Source organism: Trichosurus vulpecula, chromosome 3 (genome assembly GCF_011100635.1).
Source record: "Trichosurus vulpecula isolate mTriVul1 chromosome 3, mTriVul1.pri, whole genome shotgun sequence".
NCBI lineage: Eukaryota > Metazoa > Chordata > Mammalia > Diprotodontia > Phalangeridae > Trichosurus > Trichosurus vulpecula.
Genome location: NC_050575.1, coordinates 327,566,226 through 327,588,092, shown reverse-complemented (window position 1 = coordinate 327,588,092; position 21,867 = coordinate 327,566,226). Strand labels below are relative to the sequence as shown.

At 39.7% G+C, this 21,867-nt stretch overlaps 1 protein-coding gene and 1 pseudogene across 1 annotated transcript in view; one reads left to right on the top strand and one right to left on the bottom strand.

Annotated features, from left to right (window-relative positions):
• Positions 1 to 1,369: 1,369 nt before the first annotated feature.
• On the bottom strand, positions 1,370 to 5,806 carry LOC118842555 (annotated as a pseudogene).
• REL (REL proto-oncogene, NF-kB subunit) overlaps positions 5,698 to 21,867 on the top strand; it is a 58,741-nt gene continuing 42,571 nt past the window's right edge. Inside the window, exons 1-3 of the mRNA XM_036748737.1 lie at positions 5,698 to 5,814; positions 16,776 to 16,918; positions 20,621 to 20,775. Coding sequence (XP_036604632.1) covers positions 5,805 to 5,814; positions 16,776 to 16,918; positions 20,621 to 20,775 — 308 coding nt within the window. The 5' untranslated portion in view covers positions 5,698 to 5,804. The remainder of the gene's footprint in view (positions 5,815 to 16,775; positions 16,919 to 20,620; positions 20,776 to 21,867) is intronic.

The window sequence follows — 21,867 nt, the reverse complement described above, 5'->3', positions numbered from 1 at the left end:
TTTTTCTTTAAGTATTTAGTTATGATTTTCAGTGCATGTATCTTAAGTATTGATATTAATTCTTTATCATTGGCACCTTTAAGCATACTTTCCTTGCTTTATCATGCTTATATTTACTGTAGCCTTATCTGAGATCATGACTGCTACCCCAACTTTTTTGTATGCAGTTAAAGCATAATAGATTTTGCTCAAACCTCTGAACACTATCTGTTGTCAAATCCTGTTGATTCTCTTCTCTTCCCTCCCCTCCCCTCCTCTTCCCTTCCTTTCTCTTCCTTCCCCTTCCCAAATCCCTCCTGCCTCTTTAATATTCATAATTTCTGTTGTGTAATTAGCATCATTACACTATACATTTACCTGTGTTGTCTTACTAAGTTGCTGGTTCCTCTTGGAACCTAGCCCACTTCTGAGGGGCGTCAATGCTCAATAAATGCCTACAGTTTTATTAGAGATGGTCTGACTCTGAATGCTTTGAGATGGTGCTGCCACGACCTGCCACAAAGCCATAACAAAGTGTTATTACTACTCCTGCAGTTACTCTTATCCTAAACATGGCTGTGTGTGGGTGATACGTGGCCATGCAAAGTATATGCAAATCACAGGTAAATTAGACAATCATCCCTTTCCCAAAGGGAGAGCAGGCAGAACCCTTGCTCATTTCCCTCCCCAGCCACCAAATACACATACATACATACATACATACATACATACACACACACACACATACACACACACACACTACACAACAGGGCAGTTCTAATTGCAGCCTAAGGGCAAGAGCCAGGGCTTCACCTTAACCTCCCCAAAAGATATTATCCCATGGCCTGGTATGAGATGATCCAGTCCCCACCAAGGTCTTCAGTCACCCTTCTAAGTCCTTGGGCAAAGATATGGACAATCACCATATCTTCACCCCAGTGAAGGAGGCAACAAGCAGCCATGGGGACCTTAGAGATCATCAAATCCAACCTTCCCCCCATTTTACAAATTGGGAAGATGAGGCCCATAAAGGGAAAGTAACCAACCAAAGGTTACATGCCAGGTCTAGAACCCAAGACACCTACCTCCTATCTCATGCTACCACTGAGAAATCCCCCTACCACTATGTAGGTAGTTGACTATACAGAAAGAAAATTCAGCACCATTAGCAGCCTGGAAGCTGGGAGAGATGAAGTTGTTGTTCAGGGTGGCTTGGAGGAGGGCTTCATGAAGAAAGGCAGCAGCATGGTCTGGGAACTCTCTCTATTCCGGACATTGGGCTCCTCCTGCTCTCCAGCTCTTTCAGACCCAGACAGAGCCAAGTCTCTAATCTTGGTTGAGTCCTGCAGGGCTCCGGGGGGTAAGGGGCAGCCGTAGGCTGAAGCAACCATCACCCTGAGACCAGGAGTTGGCACTGGGTTAAATTCATGATCCACCATGAGGTTGGAAAGAGCATGGTGGTTAGAATCTCTGGGGTCTGTAGGTGGACAATGAGAAGTCTCTGGGAGGTCTTGGAATAGCTTGTCTGTGAGTGACTTTTCGAGGAGGCCTTGGACTCAAACAGAATGAAAGTGGCTTCATACTGCAACTTCTGTGCTGACACGTGAAGCCAACTGATCTGGGCACTTGTGAAGTGTAGAGTGCACCACTGGAAATCCTGCAAGGCACCAATAGTCACTGAAACCTGCCTCTGCACCACCAGAATGCGCGAATCACAAAGTGTGGGCTCTGTTAAGGGCTCCAGCCCTATAGTCTATTTACCCTCCAATTAGTCTAGGAGCTGCTGTTATCCATTCACTTGAACCATCCACTGACTGTCAGGCAGCACACATAGCCCAGTGTTCAGAATTCCACAAAATGGGGCTCTCAGAGACAGGCATATACTCCACATGGCCTGGCACCCAGTCCTCCTGCCAGACCGAGGCCAGTCTGACTCCTTTGATTTCAGCATGGGCACATCCATCTGGGGGCCACCCATCTGACCGTCAAGTGTGTCTGAGGCTCGCTGTAGGGCCTGCAGCTGATCCACTATTTCTTGAAGGAGGAATCACATTGCAAATCAGTCCACTTTGGATGCATGGTCATGCACCATCTTGGTGGCCGTAAATTGCAGTGAGCACTGCACTGTTCAGGGTCCTGGAATAGTCCAAAGCCAGCGAAGGCCTAAGGAGGCATGGTAGAAGGGGCTGTAGGGGCCTCCCATGCAGCAGCCTTGGTGGGGAGCAGGCATTGGCTCAGCAGCTCCTCACATGACATCCTTAGAGATACCTGAAGAGGCAGGGAGTGTGCTTGGACCTGTCTGGCCCAGTCAGTCTCATCCTCTCTTCCTGACTGAGGTGTTGGAGACAAGTTAGAGTCCTACCTCTCTTCTTCTGATGGGGCTGGGAAGTAGAGGGAGAACTCTTCTGTCCTTTTTAAAAACAACTACATCATTCCTTTCTTCTTTTATGATTTTAAAGTATTATGAACTTGACAAACATCAATAATCATGAACATTTCTTTACACCAAGATAAAAAAAGATCTGTACATGCACTTGATCCCCATTGCACATAAATAACATACAAAGATATATTTCATAAGAGAGGTTTAGAAAAAGTCCTATATTTGAATATATACAGGAAAGCTATTTGTTTTGTTGGAGGAATTAGGGCAGGTTTCATGAGAAAAGGTGGCCTTTGAGCTGGGCCTTGAAGAACGGGTAGGAATTAAACAGGCAGAGTGGAGAGAAAGGGCAGCTGGGAGAAGGGCAGCTAGGTGGTGCAAGGGATAGAGCTCCAGGCCTGGTGTCCAGAAAACTCTTCCTGTGTTCAAATCTGGCCCAGACACTTACTAGCTGGGTGACCCTGGGTAAGTCACTTAACCCTGTTTGCCTCAGTTTCTTCATCTGTAAAATGAGCTAGAGAAGGAAATGGCAAACCATTCCAGTATCTCTGCCAAGAAAATCTCAAACGGGGTCACAGAGAATCGGACGTGATTGTGGAGGGAAAGCCATTCCAGGCAAAGGGAATTTGACTTAGACATACACAGCTTATAGGCAGGAAAGTTCTGGGCACATTTAGGGAATGGTGAATAGTTGGGTTTGGTTGCAGTGGATTTTGAATGCCAGGCTAAAGATTCTGGGTTTTACTCTATAAATAATGGGGAGAGGAGGGTTTTAAAGGTTAACAGGGCGTGTAGGATGAATTGAAGGGGAGAAACGACTGAAGGCAGGGTGAGCAGCTAGGCAGCTATTGCAAGAATCCTAGTGAGAAGGAATTAGGGTCTCAATTAGAGCATACAGAGGGGATAGAATAGAGGGATGAGAGAGGAGAGACACTGATGATAGGCTGTGGGGATAAAGGAAGGAACCAAATATAAGTCAGAAGTTTCTTTTATTTGCTCATTCATTCAGTAGCATTTACTAAGTACAATGCATGGTGGTAGGATCTGGAAGAGACAAGGAGAAATAAAACATACTCATTGTGTTCAAGGAGCTTCCAATCTGAAGGGGATAAGATATATAGACAGTTAAATTTTAATACAAGTTAGGCTGTGCTAATTCCTAGACCGGGAATAATTATGAATACGGACAACAACTTATCAGAGACATTTCTGCTCTCTGATCTAGTAGGGAACTTGTGCCCATTAGCAGACTGGGCCTCCTGGGAAATGGCAATCCTAACCTGAGTAAGCACATCACAACTGCAAAACTTTTCCCTGTGGAGCACCTACTCTACTTTAGGGAAAGTGAGAGACAACTGAAAAACTTAAGTTTGGTTCCCCCACCCTCTGCCCAACTTGGAGTTACCAGGACCTGAGTTTGAATCCTGATCCTGTGGCTTATTAACTGGCAAATTGATTACCTCTCTGGGCCTTTGTTTCCTCATCTATTTAATAAATAAATGGGTCAACAAGCATTTCTTAAGTGCCTACTATGTATTAGGCACTGTGCTACAAGTTGAAAATACAAAGAAAGGTAAAAGACAACCTCTGACCTCAAGGACCTCACTTGAATGGGGGAGACTACATAAAACCTACTGAGTACAAACAAGGTTTATACAAAATGAATTGGAGATAATATCAGAGGGAAGGCACTAAGAATAAGGACTAGGAAAGTCTTCTTGCAGAATGTGGCACATCAGCTAAGACTGGTCTCGACTCCTAAGATTCCTTCCAGCCTTAGGTCTATTCTATGAGCATATGTACATAAATATGGTGTCAGAAAAAAAAAAGTGCAGGTCTTGGAAAGGGCACAGGTTGGAATCATAGATCTTACACCTTACAGAGTTGATGTAAATATCACATGAGATAATGTATGTCAATCGTTTTGCAGACCTTAAAGGCTGTGATCAGTGGTGATGACGATGCACAAACCACTAATTTAATTTGTGAGGGGAGTACCCAATGAGGAACTTCCTCTACCAAAACAGAGCAGGCCCCTGCAATTCAGTAGTCCTAGAGAGTTGGAGAGACTCTAAAGGATTGAGTTCTTTGGTCAGGAGGGCTTTATTATTATTATTATTCTCTACTCAAATAATAGAGAATAAAATAGGAATATAAAGAGCTATGAAATTAATTGAGGGAGACATTTGATATCTGTAGAAACCAGGGAAGGTTTTGAAATTGAGTAACTGGGAGAAAAGGGAGACACCACTAACAAACATATTACACAAATTACATGTAATTACACATTATGTATTGCATATATGTGTAACATATTGCACGTAACAGAATTATGAATTACTTCCAATATGTTGCATAAATTACATATAATAAATAATACTGTACGTAGTTATTTCCGTGGGCGTAAAAATAGGGTGATAAAGCGTTCTACGTATGCAAATAAATTCGCTACAAATTAATAAATGCGATAGTGACGCGGGTCCTGCGCTTCCCCAAGGGGTGAACCCGAACAAGAGCCCGCGGCGGGGGCTGTGATTTGCATTTGCGAAAGCGGGAAAAAGGGGAACCACATTTTGAAAACCCCGGGCTCCTATCATCCAGGAAGGCGGGCGAGTCTCACCAGAAACCCAAAGGGGCTTCGCTAAGCGATTCTCACCGCCGCTCCCACAGAGCTAAGACACCCCCAGATCCGGGGGCCGGGGGCACAACGGGGGGCGTGCGGGGCTGGGTGGAGGGTGAGGGACGAGGTGTGGGGGGCAGGACCGCAAGCTCGAGCGTGTATAGAATGTAGCGCGTGCGTGTGCGTCTCCCTCTTCTTGCGCACCTCACCCTCCCGCCCCCTCCTGTTCTTTAAAAAAAAAAAAAAAACTCGCGGAAGAAACTGGAGGAGGGGGATTTCTTCAGGAGCCGCCGGGCTTAAACAAGCTCAGTATGGTTTTCTCTCCTCCTCCTCTTCTCCCCCAGCTCCACCCCTCCGCGGCCTTCACTGCCAGACCACGCCCCCGGCCTCCAAGGGTACCCAATCACCGGCGTCTAGGGCCGTAGGAGGCGGGGCGCCGGTACTCGGGGGAGGGGGACTGAGCGCGCGCTGCACGCCCCCACCCGCCACCTCGGAGAGCGCCTTGCGTCATATTCCGGGAAATCCCCCTCCCTTCCCGTGGCTCCCGACCCTTCCCTCGGCTCCGCCCCGCCCCCACCCCACTCTTGCAGGGGGAGGAGGATGCCCGCCTCAGACGCGGACGTCGGCGCGGGCGGGGAGGGGGCGGGACCTGGGGGCGGGGCCCCGGAGGAAGGGGGTCCTCGCTGCTTGAGACTCGGCTGACTAGGCTGGCCCCCGGAGAGTGCTGACAGAGGAGACGCGCTGCCCGGCCCGGCCCTGAGCTGCCCTGCCCTGCCCTGCCCGGCGAGCGCTGCGAGGGAGCCCGGCGCGCGGAGCGGAGCCATGGCGGCCGGTGAGTGTCCCCAGGGGTCGGCCCTGGATAGGTCCGGGCTCCCGGGGATGGGAAGGGGATCTGCTGCAAAAGTTTGGGGGAGTTACCCGGGATTCCCCCTTACCTCCCGAGCAGCGACTCCCGGAACCCGGGGAGGAGGAGGGGACCTTGGGGGAAAGCGCGAAGTGAAAACAAAGGTGATTTGGCAGTCAGTCAGTATTAAGCGCCTATTACATGCCAGGCGCTGGGGATGCAAAGAACCGTAAAAGCCGGCCCGGGCTCTCCAGCAGCTCACAGTCTAGTGGGGGAGACAGCCTGCAAACAACTCTGTACAAACGAGCTGGATGCACGATAGATTGGGGATAGTGTTCGAGGGAAGGCAGGACCTTTTACTTACCTGTCCAGCCTTGTCCTACCTTGAGGCGCTACCAGAATGTAAAGCGTCATCGTTACTTTTGTCAGTAGCGGTTGTCCCAAGTAATGATAATTCTTGGATCCTTAAGTGGGTTTGAGAGATCTCAGACAGGTACTTCTCAGCTGGTGTAGACCTCAGCCGGTTCAGACCTTCTCATCCCACGCATGGTCTCTCTTGAATCTTCCCCAGGGGGTCCACCCTATGGTCTGGCAATTTCCTCTAGATTCTTTGCTATTGCATGGATGCGGTGAAGCATGCACCAGAGCTTTCATAATTAAAAATCCTTTTTTTTTCCCATCGGAATGATGGTATTATGTTTTAAAAGTGGAGTTGAAAATCTCCAGGCCCTGGGGGACTCTTCTTTGGTCTGTATTCGCCGTATCTGAAGAAAAAGGATCAAGGATGATCCCATTTATGCCAACAATTGTGAAGAACAACATGATGCTCTAAAGTCTCTGTTAGTAATACCTTGAAAAGACATGAGATGGTAGTGTTAAGAAAGCATCATTTTTTTAAATGTATGAAATGAAATAGTTACATCCCACTTTCCCCCAAATTAAGCTAAGGTTTTTCTATTAAAAATGAGGAGAAAAATGGGAATTTAAAGCGTGCTTAGAAATAAATACATTTTTAAAATAACCGGTTCTGGCAGTGTTCACTTCTTTTTTTTGTTGCCAAGGTAGAAAGTTGTCTTTTTTAAGGGTCCGGAGAAAGGGAAGAAGTCCTTATCTTCCTTCCTCCCATGGGTGGGACCCTCATGATGAAGTTCTGAGAGGATATTGAAGAGTTATTCAGGATGGTCAGGATTAGATGGATTTCAGTCTGCATCACATCTGTGAGCTCCATTTGATTGCTTTGAGATTAGTAAATGAGTCAGAACTTTATGTCTCATGGCTTTGGCAAACATTGAACTTTCTTGTATCTGTCTCTCTCCTGTGTTTTTTTCCTTTAGTTCTCTCTCTATTCCCCTTGTTTTCCCAGCTGAATATTAAAATTGAAGTATTGAAAAATTATGTGTTACTTTTCTTGATGAATTTTAAAACATTTTATATTTCAACTTCTTTGTCCCCTCTCTCAAACAAACAAAAAACAACCCATCAAGCACTTAAACTCCACTAAAATATAGGATTTTTTTTTTTTTACTTTTATGGTCTGTAACCTTCAATAGAAAAAGGTCTCCCACCCCTGTTTTAGAGTGTAGAAGAGGAAGTAGAAAGCAGAAAGGATTTTTTTTTCTTTTTAAACAGAACAATGTCATTGCAGCCATTGTAAGTTGAAAAGGAAGTAAGTAAGGTTGTTTCAAATGACATGCTTTCGGCTGTGTTTGTGGTTTTAGTGTGAGAATTACGTGTATGGTTTAAAATATTAAAACTTTCCCTTTACCCACATCATTGACCCTAAAATGCCATATAATTGGGTTAATAATATTAAAACCAATTTGGATGACTAGCCTGAAAAAACTAACTTTTAGTTGTCAAATTTCTGATTAGCTAAAAAAAGATCTGTAAGAATATCGAAGATGTATTTCACAAATAAAATAGGCAGCATGCTGGAAATTTAACCAACCTTTTCAGGAAGTGTGAATTTGTCAACCATGTGATACTTTTTAAATGGGCAACACAAAATTAACCACATTTGTATGCAATGTATTTAACACCCCACATTTTTATGAAAATGATGGTAAAATAGTTCCCTTAGTGAATTTGTAACCTCTGTTGACTGATATGACGGTTCCTTACTATAAAAAAATTACTGTAACAATATACTGATTATGATAGGATGATTTAAAGGAATTCAAAACTAAGGGTGGTTTTCTTTCTTTCTCCTAAATAATAACTAGAAAAGGATTTCTACAGAAATATTTTAAAAATTAAATGTAACCTAATGTTTTAAAAACAAATGAGTGAACAAAGAAAATGTCCTTTTAAGTGTATTATAATTTGATTCCTATCCATGAAGCAGTAGTTTGAAAGGAAAAATCTGCTGTCTTGTTCTGGCCTTTATAATGATAATAATTGTTGTTCAGTTGTTTTCAGTTGTGTTCAGTTCTTTGCGACCCCATTTTGGGGTTTTCTTGGAAGTGATACTGAAGTTTGCCATTTCCTTCTCCAGCTCATTTTGCAGATGAGGAAACTGAGGCAAACAAGGTTAAGTGACTTGCCCAGAGTCACACAGCTAGTAAGTTTCTGAGGGCAGATTTGAATTCAGGAAGATGAGTCTTTCTGACTCTACGCCCAGCACTCGATCTCTAGCTGCCCTCACGATGATAGCTAACACTTATATAGCACTCCTCAGCCTTCCTTCCTACAGAATCAACAGTACAGTAATTAGAGATTTCATTAGAGTGATTCTGACAGGTACCAGAGAAAACATTTGTTATACAGATTTGATCTCTATAGAGAACAAAATAAATGCAGCTAGGTGGCACAGTGGATAGAGCCTGATGGGGGCCTGATAGGGCCTGGTGTCAAACTAATCTTCTTGAGTTCAAATCTAGCCTCACACACTTCCTAGCTGTGGGACCCTGGGCAAGTCACTTAACCCTGTTTGCCTCAGTTTCCTCATCTTTAAAATGAGCCAGAGAAGGAAATGGCAAGCCACTCCAGTAACTTTGCCAAGGAAACCCCAAATGGAGTCACAAGGAGCCAGACACAACTGAAACAAAAGAACAACAAATGTGCCAGGCACTTTATTAAGAGCCTTACAATTATTATCTCATTTGATCCTCAGAACTACCTTGGGAGGTAGGTGCTGTTATCATTGGTGAAAGCTTTTATACCTTTATTTGAACATTTGATTGTCCTGTGTATCTTTGGTAAATCATAAGTTTGTTGACAGAAAGCTTTGCTTAATTGATTAGAGTTTATTATCATGTGGTTGGAGTCTATCAACATTGCCATAACAAAAAACCTTACAAAGTATTTTATTAGAGTAACAGAGTGGTTAATACTACTTTCTCAGATTTTAATACTTCATCTTTTACTGACTTTGACATGGAAGCAATATATATGCTTCAGATAACATAAAAATACCATAGATCATAATTTGTAAGATTTCTGGAGGAAGTAGAAAAATTGATGACATTTGCAAATTACTCTGAAGTTTAGGCTTTTCTAGATAGTTAAAACAAATGGTTAGGATTGTGTAGCCCTTAGATTCCATTAGACTAGCTTAAATAAGGATTTTAAAGCTTCCTTTCAAATCTGTTGACATCACAGTTAATTAGAGTAGGAAGTATGAAGAAAAATGTTCCCAAACCTGTCTGAGCTATGTATATAGTTGGGCAATCAGTGTTCCTGTTTATTTATGAACTTCAGTGAAATACAAGGAAAGTAAGTTGTTTTGTTGTTATGTTAGCTAATATATCTAATAGAAATTTAGCTCTTTTGTAATTTCATATTCATTGTAGAGAACAAAAAAGCATATTGGAAGTGCTATTTTCTGATAATTAGCTGAATGATTTTTTTTCTTTTTTCCATCTAGCTACGGAGTCTTACCTTTCTTTTATTAATATTTTTCTTCCTCTTGGAATTCTTTCTTGTCACATATTAATAGAAAATGCATGAGGAAATTATTTTTGTAAACACTTTGCTACACCATATGTAGTCTAAAGTTTCAACAGGATTACTTATTGTAGCTGAGAAATGTGGAAAGCGGTTGTAGGTAAGGTACAAAGATACCTTAGAGAGGATGTCTCAGGAGAGACTCCTCGTAGCATAAGTTAGTTTAAAGAGTAATTTGAAAGGGATGAAGAAAGCATATTGGAATATTGTTTCAGAAATTGATCAGTATGGAAAGTACATGGAAACTAAGAATGAACAAAGGGAATTAAGGTGATTCAGATCGAGGACCATAGAGGCCTTGATAGTGCAGCCCTGTCCTCTTGTTTTACATTTGAGGAAATGGAGGCCCAGGATGGCAAATGATTTGTTCAGGGTCACATAGCTAATAAGTGGCAGAGCTGGGATTTGGATCCAGGTCCTTTATCTCCAGATGATGGTGGCTCACACTGGAAAGGAATAGCTTCTTGTAGGTACAGAGTAATACAGAAATAACAATCTACTGCATTGTAGTCAAAGTGGATTACTTGCCATCCCTTGAACTTATCCAGGGATTTCCCTGACTCCATGTGTTTGCTCAGAGTGTTCTCTCTGCTTGCAGTTCCCTCCTCTGTCCTATTCTACCTGTTGAAATCTTACCAGGTCCAGTTTAAAAGCCATCTTTTTCATAAAGTCTTCTCTGATCTTTCTCCCTCCTCCCTAATATGATTATCCTCTCTCCTTCATTTGATCTCTTAGCACTTTGTAGTTCTTTATTGTATTTTAATTTGTCCACTTATCATGTTCTAATTTGTTTTATTTTTATCATCCCTCTCAGATTGTGGGAAACTTTAAGGTTCTTAAGGAATTATTTATATTTTTATGTCCTTCAGTAGTTAGCATAATGCTATTGCATGTGCTTCATATTTATAGAAGGAACTGAGAGAGGAAGGTAGTTTTTATGTCCAGAAGAGGCAACTGGTCTTTATGAAATAAACTGGCTCCCAGGTCTTAGGGGAAATAGAACCTACCTTTCCACCATTCTCTAAATTTCATGTGTAGGATAAGTGGGAAAGCAGGGTGGTAAGCTCCATCTGTACACTTGAGTCGTAGGTATTTTCTTCTGCCCTCTCTCAGTCAGGTGTACTACATCCTCTAGAGCTCTGCTTTGCTGCTTTCTCTCCTTTACGTTCGAAGTTCTGTACAGGAACTGAATTGAGTCTTACGTCTACCAAGACGCTTCGTCTTTTAAAGCTTTTAACATTAGTTACACTTGGATTAGATTCTGTTTTACTTAGCTTATCAGTAAGCATTGTTCCTGAAACAATTTTTAATTCTAGCTTTTAAAAAAATTTGATGATTCTAGAACCTCAATTCTGCATTATGTGAGTCCTAATTTATATTTTATGTATAAAGGAAGATTTTTTTGTGTGTTAGAAAGTCCTCTCCTAAAGCCCTACTATAGTGATTCATTGGAGCATGAAAATGACCTTGAGTTCTTTCTGGCTGCCATAAGCAAATTGACCAAGTACTGGAGGAATTAATAAGAGGAAATGTTCTAGGTGGATCCCTTATGGAGGATTTATGGTAAAACATGAACAATAGTGGCACAAGATGAGAAGGCATGAGAAGGAGTGGTGAGCAGTGTTGAAGAAATTGGTGGAACAAATACTTACAGAGACCTCTTGTTCTTTCTGAGTAAGAGAAAGGAACAGTGAATTAGGAGTCAGAATATGTGGATTCTAGGTGAACTACTACTACTACTACCACTACTACTACCACTACTACTACTACTACTACTATTACTTACTACTGTTACTACTATACAACCTTGGGCAAATCAGAAACTCATTTCTGAACCATAGCTTCCTAATCTTTAAACTGGGGCGGGGGAAATAAAACCTGTCCTGGGAGGGAACACACAGGAGTCTTGTGAGGGGAGTAGATTTGTGTGAGAGTGCTTTGAAAGCTGTAAAACACGGATGTGCTGGGTATCACTATTGTAGTTTGCAGTCATAGCTAATGGGGCAGTTAGCGCTGGGGGTAGCATATGATATGGCTTACTGTATTACTAATGTTAATCATTTATTCAACAAACATTTAGTAAGCGTCTCCTGTATACGGTGAGCTGCGGATGGTGCTGGAGGAGATGCAAAGATCAGTAGGTGTTCCACTTCTCAGAGTTTATAGTCCTCAGGTCAGGGTAAAGTATGTAGTGCAAGTTAGAATGTGATTCATTTGTGAGAGAGGTGCAAAGTGATATGAGACTAGATGAAGGGGAAGTTAGGGAAGACTTCATGGACAAGGTAGTATTTGAGCTGAGCATGGAAGGATTGGTAGAAGACGGGTAGAGATGAATGAGAAGGGAACTACAGATACAGGAGACAGCATGAACATAGAACGGGAAAACATAGGACTCATTTAGTGGTTCAGTTTTGCACTAAATCAGTAGTACAGTTTAGTTGGAGTATAAAGTACCTGAGGAGGGAAGCTGTTGTTAAATCAGATTGACCATATGGGTTTGGGTCTAATTAGTGGAGTTCTTTGGTTTTAAGGTAGTCAGACTCAGAACATTAGCAAGACCAGTCTGGGAATAGAGTGTGGGATACATTGTGGTGGGATGGAAATGGGACAGAGGGAGATCTATTTAGGCTATTTCAGTTGTTGTTCAGTCATATCCAACTCCTTGTGGCCTCATGGACCATACTGTTCATACTGTTCATGGGATTTCTTGGCAAAGATACTGGAGTAGTTTGCCATTTTCTTCTCCAGTGTATTAAGGCCAAACAGTCATGCAGCTATTAAGTGTCTGAGGCTGGATTTGAAGTCTTTGAGTTTCCTGACTCCAGGCCCAGTGCTCTATCACTGAGCCATCTAGCTACCTCAGTTTCAGTAGTCCTGGCAATTAAATTCAACACGAGTGCTTAAACTAGGAGAGTGAGAGTAGGGGGTTACTACAAAAAATACTTTAGTGATGGAATCAACAGTACTTAGTAGTGGCTGATTTGAATGTTGGAATATTATATTGAATTCAATTGGATAGAGGAATCAAAAGTGGTTCCAAAGTTATGAATGTAGATAATTGGGAAATTTTTCATTAGTATGATATTGCATATTTTTTTTCAGTTTAGGGTTTTTGTATACTTAAAAAATCAATATCAATTAAAATTAATATTTTTGATTGTATTCTTCAGAGTTTATGAAGAAGGCACTGCCAATGATGCCTATTAATTATCTGCCTATTTGCATGATGTTTGCTATAATTTAAGTGTCATCTTGAACTGTAGTATAATTCTTATAGGAGAATGCAATAGTAAAAGTCCTACTTAGAACCATTATTAAAGGTGAACTAGTCTTTTCCATAGCCAGGCATTTGACTTTTTTCTAAGAGGGAAGGTTAGACTAAAGGATCCTCATTTTCCCTTCAACTCTAAGATTCTGTGATTCTCTAGTAATATTCTTGGTTAAAAATTTCATTTTTCCTGTCATTCACTGGCGTATGGTTGGTATTCATTTTCTCTGTTCCACAGATGGATATATTTTAGTATCCTTCTTTTCACTCTTTGAAAGAAAAGTGCTTTGAAAATACAAAGTATTTTAATTAACTGGAGAAATAGCTGGTGCATGTTACTGTTTTGTTTCTTATAGCCAATGATTTGTATCTAGGCAATTTAAAAAAAACTTGTTTCTATAAAGAGATAAACATATCTCCGTATGGGGAAATAGAAATAAAGGAATCAGGACAAGGGTGGGAGGTAAAAATATGAGAATGTGGACAGTCTCATATAAAACATTAAATTTCCTTTTATCTAAGTGAAGAAAGTCATTAATCACAGGTTTAGTTCCTCTAATGTCCTCCACAGACTCAGACATCAGCATTAGAGGAAGAATGATAACCTTTGAATGTTAAAGGTATGATCCTGGATATTATTTAATCCAGCTTCCTCATTTTATGGATACACCTAAAGCACAGAGAAATTCAAAATAAACCTGCAGTTTTGGCCCCAGAGTAACTGCTGCCTGGAGCAGGCACCAAGAAATGTACCCTCAAATCAACTTAGTAATTCAATGTGGTAAAAGAATAGAGCAGTAATTCAGACAAATTCAGTAGTGAGAGAAAATTACTACAGTGCCTTGAGAGGTATAAAGCCTCCATTTTGGAAGGATAACATATTTCATCTGGATTTTTTGAGTGATTTCGGATTTCTTTCTGCTCCACTAGGGAAGACCCGGCTAGGTTACTTCCCACACAAGTGATGGGGAAGGTGGCACTGGAATTTTTCTCCTGTGCTGGGGGAATGTGGCCCTGTTTGTAGAAGGAGGCAGGAGAGAGGCTCTTCTTCCTGTAAAGGAGAGCCAGAAGGGGAAATCCCAAGAAGGGAGATTAAGGGTGGGGCATGGCAAGTTAGGGATTTCTTTATGGACACAAGCAGGCTGCAGTACTCTTTCAGCTCCCTGTAACTGAACTCCCCTCACCTCCTTCTGCTCTACTGAAGGAATATTAAGCGCAAGCTTTTGCTCCTCTCAAATTGGATGCCCTCTAAATTTCCCACTCTGACACAGGCTAGCCATGTGACCACAGGCAAGTGACACTACCTCTCAGTGCCCCCAAGCAGTTCACTAAGACAGTAAGTTATAGACAAGTTACACAGATGGAGTTTCCACACCAGGAGTTCCCTACAGTGATGAAATCATAGATCCAATCTATAAACCGCCCCCCCCCAAAAAACCCCACTTTCTTCTTTATTCATTGATAAGATCAGCAAAATGTATATGGTCAGACTAAAGGTCAAATAAATCCTACCCACTACCTAGTTAAAGATGTCTGGGTGGAAAAGGCCCATCTAATGATAGGGTTAAAAGTAAATGGTTAGGTTTCCTTATTATAACTTATTGTGAATGAGTTTATCAGATTTATCCTCGACCATAAGTTTTCATCATGTGAAGAGGGGAGTATGAAGACAAATTGAGGGTTAGGGAGGAGGAGGCAGCTCCACCAAGGAGAGAAATGGGTATTGGAGGGCCAGGAGACAGACAGACAGACAGACAGACACACACACACATACACACACACACACACACACACACACACACACACACACACACACACACACACCCCCGAAGCTACCTGAATTCAGTAAATGGAAATACTGCTTTAAATGTGCTTGCTGAGATTGTTTCATTGTGTTTTGTTCTGGATATTTTGCTTCTTTACCTTTGGTTTCTCAATGTGGAAACTCCTTCCTGCTGTAATTTATTGTCTTAAAGAGTTGGGTGGGGGGAGGAACACTGCCAAGTTAAGTGACTTCGCACAGCTGTTTTTTGTCAGTCTCAAAACTGTACCACTTGGCCTCTCTTCATAATGTTAAGTCTTTAAAAATCATTTATTCATGTGCTCGTGGGGTACAAATAAATAATGATATAACCTGTTGAAGCACTAACCCCTTACCAAGAATACCAATAAGGCCCAGGAAAACCTGACTTACAGTCAGTAAAATAAAATGCATGCAAATTTATGAAAATTCACAATAGGAAGCTAAAGTTCTACTCTGTAACAGTCATCATTTTAGCCATAAATTCTGTTCATTTCTTAATAAAATTACAGTACTACTGTGTATTCTTAAGGCAAATTAAATGTTGCCTTTCTTTCTCCTAACTATTAATAATGTCATTTACTGTTTCTCTCAGTGGTCCTTGCATTTTAACAGATGCCAAAACCTTAAAAGAGAATACTAGTTCCCAACCCTGAGCCTATGAGGAATGAAGAAGCCTTTCATGATCCCTCTTTAGGATCCTTCTCTGTGTACATAGTCTATTCTTCCAGAAGAATGTAAACTCTTTGAGGGAAGGGCCACATCCTAGGGTTATATTTAGAGCTGGAAGGGTCCTCAGTTCCTCCTTCATTTTATACCTGAGGAAACTGAAGCCCCAATAAGGCTCAAGATTATCCAGGTAGTACATACAACTGAAATCAAACCCAGATCCTCAGACTTCAGATTCAGTGCTCTTTTTATGGTGCTTACTTATTTTTTGTTTTAGTTTATTGGTGATACCATTATACCTTGCACATAGTAAGTCTTAATACTTATTGAATTCAAATATTTAAATTTCAGACTTTCATAGGCTGAGGCAGGGGTAGAGTATGAGGGTGGTAGAGTATGTTTGGAGAGTTAAAGGGAAGACTTGAAAATGGCCACCTACTTTTAAAGCAGAATCAGTATTCTTGATCAATTTTTTTTGGTAAGAAGCTGTTTGATACAAAAAAAGAACAAAATTGCATATATATATATATGTATATGTGTATGTGTATTTATTTTTCCTACATTGTAACATAGTAAAGCATTTTTAGTAATCTTATTGAAAAATCCATTTGGCTTGTAATCTTAGTGGATTGATTTCCCCCTAAAGTCTTGCTAAGTCTGCTTATTATATCTAGTTTTCCTATATTACTTAAAAATTTTAGTGGAATTTTAAGTTTTGTGTCAAATCTATCCTTCATTTGTCTAGAAGAATTTGAAGTGCTAGGAAAAATTTGGTATCATTTTCTCTGTATGTTTTTATAAAATATTAGTTCACAGCAACTGATAAATCTAATTAAATAAAATATTTCCAAATGTAACTGCCTTGTTTTTGGAGCTGACACTAAAAACACTCAAATACTGCTCTCTTCTTAACGCTCCTGTGAGAATCTTGGGGGAACCACTGATGCTCATTTAGAAAACTCAGAAGTGGTGATATCATAGTTGATGACAGCACAAAGTTTTGAGATCTCTAGGGACAAATTGATACTACCATCTATTTTTTTTTAAATATCTCGGGTTGCCATTGTGTGAAAGCTTGATTTTATTTAAAAAAAAAACAAACCTCCTTTCCCCACTCTTTCCCCTCCCAATATCACAATCTATTGAATTTCAACTCTGTAGTTTACTTGTAAAGAAAACAAATCTACATTTGTCTATTGAAAAATATTGTTAAAAATCTGATGCTGTCGCTACCGTAGCCTCACCTATTTTTTGTTTTAATTTTAGGTGGTCATGAACCATATGTAGAAATAATTGAACAACCCAGGCAAAGGGGCATGCGTTTTCGTTATAAATGTGAAGGACGGTCAGCAGGGAGCATTCCAGGAGAACACAGTACAGACAATAATCGAACATACCCATCTATACAGGTAATAGACCACCATTTTCTTTTTCACACAATCAGGTGGGCTTCGTAGTATGGCATCACAGTTTTACAAGAGGTACATTTTCTGTATGGTCACCAATAATTTTCTTTTTGCAACTTTTTTAGCTACTGTATGCTTAAGATATCAGATATCGTTCTTTTTGAGTGGGAGTTTGGTTTTTGATAATGTATACCAAGTGAATAAATGTTCAGGAATGTTTTCTCAAGGTTTCCTTGTAGACAGACTATGACATGGTGTAGTACATGAATTGTTTTTATCAAAAATGTAATATGGTAAGGTAATTCATACTAAACTAGTTTGTGGATTATGACCCTTTTTGTAGAGCATAGAGAGAAGGCATCCTTCTGCCCCTTGGGCTCAGAGCTTCTCTACAGCTAAAAAATATTAGCACCTACCCCAGCCATGATTCCCGTTCTCTTCTCCTGGAATCAAGGTGCAGGAGAAGGGAGAGGAACAACATCCTTTCATTTTTTTTACCCTGCCCACAATGTCTATCCCTGACCTTATGCCTGCACTTGCTGATTGGAAATATTATTACTTTATACATGTTCAATTTGTTTCATACCAATCGAGAACAGAAAAAGGATCAAATTCTTGACTTAAAGTGATTATTCAAGTGGGTAATTTTATACAGTAAAATCTTAATATAGCAAAAGGTGATAAGAGCCAGATCTGTAATTTCATTGGTTTAGGGAACTTCTAGGTGAGAAAAATCTCTCTATCAACACAGATTGACATCTTCTCTGAAAATTATAATCTTAAAGAATTGCCCAGACTACTGCAAAGGTTAAATGGCTTACCCAGAGCATGTAGCCAGTTTGTTTGAGAGGTGGAACTTGAACCCAGGTCTTCCTGGTTCCAAGGCCAGCTTTCTAACCACTAGACCATGATGTCTTTTTTCTAACACAATTTTTAAATATTCAAACTATTTTTCTTTTAACTTTTATTGATATATTTCTTTATCACCTTTCCTTCCTAATATATCTCTCCCCTTTATAACAGAGTAGAAAAGAGGGGGTAAAAAAACAGTTCATCAAAACTAACCAATAGATCGATCAAGTCTGACATTATGTGCTTTGTCCCAACTTCATAGTTGCCCATCTATGCAAATGAAGGAAAGAAGCGCACCCTCCTATCTCTTCTGAGACCAAGCTTATTTATTGTCAAAGTGTTCCTTTGCATTTTTTGCTCCCATTCTTTTCATTTGTATTGTTGTAGTCATTGTGTATATTCTGGTTCCGTTTTCTTCACTTTCCATTAGTTTATATAAATCTTCTCACGATTTCCAGAATTCTTTAGCAGCATAGCTTCTTACAGGACAGTCATATTCTGTTGTGTTCACGCACCACAATTTATTTAGCCATTCCCCTGTTGATGGACATCTTTTTTTCCCGCAGCCAACAAACATTAATTTTCTTTCCTTCTCTGTTTCTCCCGTTGAAAAGAAAACCCCTTGTTACAAAGCTGTATGCTTGGCTAAATCAGTTCTCATTGTCCATGTCTAATAATGTATGTCTGATGTACTTTGAATCAGTTCACTCTTGTCAGGTGAGTAGTGGCATTTATTATTGGTCCCCTGGAATCATGGTTGGTCATTAAGGTGATCAGAGCTCTTAAGTGTTTTGAAGTTGTCATTATTATGTCATTGTATAAATTGCTCTGATTCTACTCCCTTCTCTCTGCTTTCCACATTCCTCTGAAATCATCCTTTTCAGCATTTCTTATGACACGATAGGATTCTACTAGTTTTAAAGAGAGAGATTGTTACCATAAAATGCCAAATGAAGTTCAGCAAAGCTTAAAGTTTTTTTGGCAGGTAGATGTAAACTTGTTATTTTCAGTTACATAGTACCTTTCATCTTGAAATCTGAACATTTCAAGTCATTTTTAATAATGAAATAACTTGCTATTTCTATTCAGGCTTATATAGCTTAGAGAAACTTGTTAAAGCCACAGAATTCAGGTTCTCCCAATTTTAGGCAGGTTTCCCTTTTAAAAATAATGCTAGAGTTTTGGTTATCAGAGTTCTCTAGCTCAATATAAAAAAGGAAAATGTTAATAAAGTTAAATACTTTAAAATATGAAATGTTCTTGAAATATTCTGATCTTAATATCAGGATACTATGCTTTTCTGGTTTTTTTTTTTCATCTCTCAGATTTTTCCTTCAAAGACTCCCTTTCTTCCTTAGCCCATACATTATGGAGATGCCCAAAGGGTTTTTGATTTTTTTCTACTTTATTTTGGGGGAGCTCTACTTTCCTGTCTTTAGTTAATAGCTATTCACTAATGATTTTCGTGTTGACATTTTTAGCCCTAATATTTAGTTCTTTATTTAATCTCAAATTTCTCACCATCTCTTTGATGTCATATTGCCATCAAAAAGTATAAAAATGTATTTTAAAAATAGAGCCCATTACCATAAATAACCAAGTTCTTACCTCTTTTCAACTTCTTATTACCCTCAGGAATGTTACTGTTTCCCCCAGTCCTCTCCAAACATCTTTCATCCTTTGCCCTCCACCTACATACAGGCATTAAGACTTCATAATTGAACTTAGGAACATAACTAGAACAACCTCTTGGCTAGCTCTCTTCTCATGTCATTGGGATCAGGCCATCCCCATTATCAAGTCCCTGCAGTATTTTCCAATTGCTTTTCAAATTGAAGTTAAATTCATAAGTGCAGTTTTGAGGTTACCATGGATTCCCTCTTGCATTACTAAATGCCCCTTACTTTGTTCTACCCCGGTTTGTACTCCTCTGTTTTACCTATCCCTTCCTCTAAATCAATGGTTCCCTAAGTATTGTCTTGAGAGTCCAAGGAACTTCAAGTCTCTTTGGGGGGAGCCCGCAAGATCAAAATGATTTTCATAATAATAGTTTCATAATAATAAGAAGAGGTCCTCAGTAATTTTTAAGAGTGTAAAGTGGTTCTGAGACCAAAAAGTTTGAGCCACTGCTCTAAATAGGAATCATTTCCTCTGGTCTAAAATCTTCTTTCCTTCCCTCCACCAAACTGTGCTTCACCCTGTTACTGAATCTCCATTCAAGTCATATTTTCTCTAAACAGTTCTAGTAAAACTTACTTGTTTTGACATCCTGGTAACTTCTTTATCCTAATAATGGTCAACACTTAGCACTCAGTGAATGCAGTCTATCATAAATATTTTCCCAAACCAAGATGATGAATGATTAATTTTAGCTGTGTTTAAATGGTAGTTGGTTTTTTTTTAAATTGAAATTGATTGTAATGTGATATAAATATACAAGTTAAAGAAATTTTTTTGGTATCACAGTAAATGTGCTATATTGTAATCAATGTGCCTTATTTTATATGTACATTTAGGCAATGATAATTTATTCTGTAATTTACATTTGAGTTTCTCCTAATTTTATGTAATAGTAATTTTAAATGTGCATTGTTTTACTCATTTTTAAAAGTAAAGAAACTAAAAAACCATGGGTCAGGTGACATTAGAAGCAAGAGCCCAAGGCTAAGAAAAGGTTAATTCTTCCAACCAAATACATTATAGAAATCTCTATCCAATTCCATTTATGCAATGTTTGAATATGGTGTGTGAATAAAACTATTTGGGGGTGAGGGGTGAGGTCATTAGTGAATAGATCAGCTGTTCATGATGCATAGTTTCATTTTACTTCTTGAAATTTCTTCCCTTTTTCAGATAATGAATTGCTATGGGAAAGGAAAAGGAAAAGTGAGAATAACTCTGGTAACAAAAAATGAGCCATACAAACCACATCCCCATGATCTAGTTGGAAAAGACTGTAGAGATGGCTACTACGAAGCCGAGTTTGGTCAGGAACGCAGAGCTCTGATGTAAGTGATCGTTCTCTTCCTTGAGCTGGCATTTGTGTGAAATACAATGTACCAGAGCCTTCAGGAGCAAGAAGAGGGTTAGAAAACAACTCTTCTCTGTGGGACCCCTTCAGCGCTTCTTAAACTGTGGGTTCAGGTTTTCATACTATGCTCGTTGACTGATAGGCATCATTTCCTTTCCCACCCGTAGTATTGTAACTACTTTTTCCTTCTGCAGTAGCTGAATTAGCCACCATAGATCTTCTGGAAGGGGTGAAGTGAATGTAACAGTAGTGATTAGTATGATCAGATGCTTTTTTTGTGGCTGACAGTATATACTAGATTTCTCAGTGTTGACATTTTGGTCAGTTGATCATCTTTGCCCTGCATTCTCCTCCTCCCTCTTCCCTCCCCTATTGATTGATTGCTTGGCACTTAAAATGTTACATCTTAAAATTACTAGGAATTATACATACTTTCGGAATGTTTAACCTGTTTTTACACCTGGATATTTGGTTTGACTTTCCTTTCCTTGAAATAGGTTTAAATTTCTAAGTCTGTAAACATTACTTATTTTGAAGAACTAGAAGATTATATACTTACAGATTATTTCAAGGACTTTCTTGAGACTTAAATTTGTTTTGGAATCTTCAAACAGACCATATAACTTGAAAATTTTGTATGTAAATGGGAGTTTTACAAAATGAATTGACCTGCTATCTTTTTTTCCTTAAGTTGATTAGTATTCGATGTGAACTGTCATTTACCTTGTTATATTTTTGTTCCATTTACCCATTGATTTCTCTCATATGTTTAAAAAAATAGTGTAGGCCCTGTGATGACAACTGGACTAAATAAATTGTGAAATGTCACAACTTAATCATAATCCCATTACTAGGTTGGTCACAGGATAATGAAATTTTTGTCCATTGCACATCTTGAAAGACCAACTACTGGAATAATAGAGGATAGAGATTAGTGTTGGTGGAGGCAGAGGACCCCTGGTAAAGATTTAAAGCAAAAAATTTAAAGATTTGCAAGTTTTGAAGAAACAGTTAACAAGTCACATCTTTCTATCATGATTGAATTCTAGTTTCAGTTTCTTTTAATACA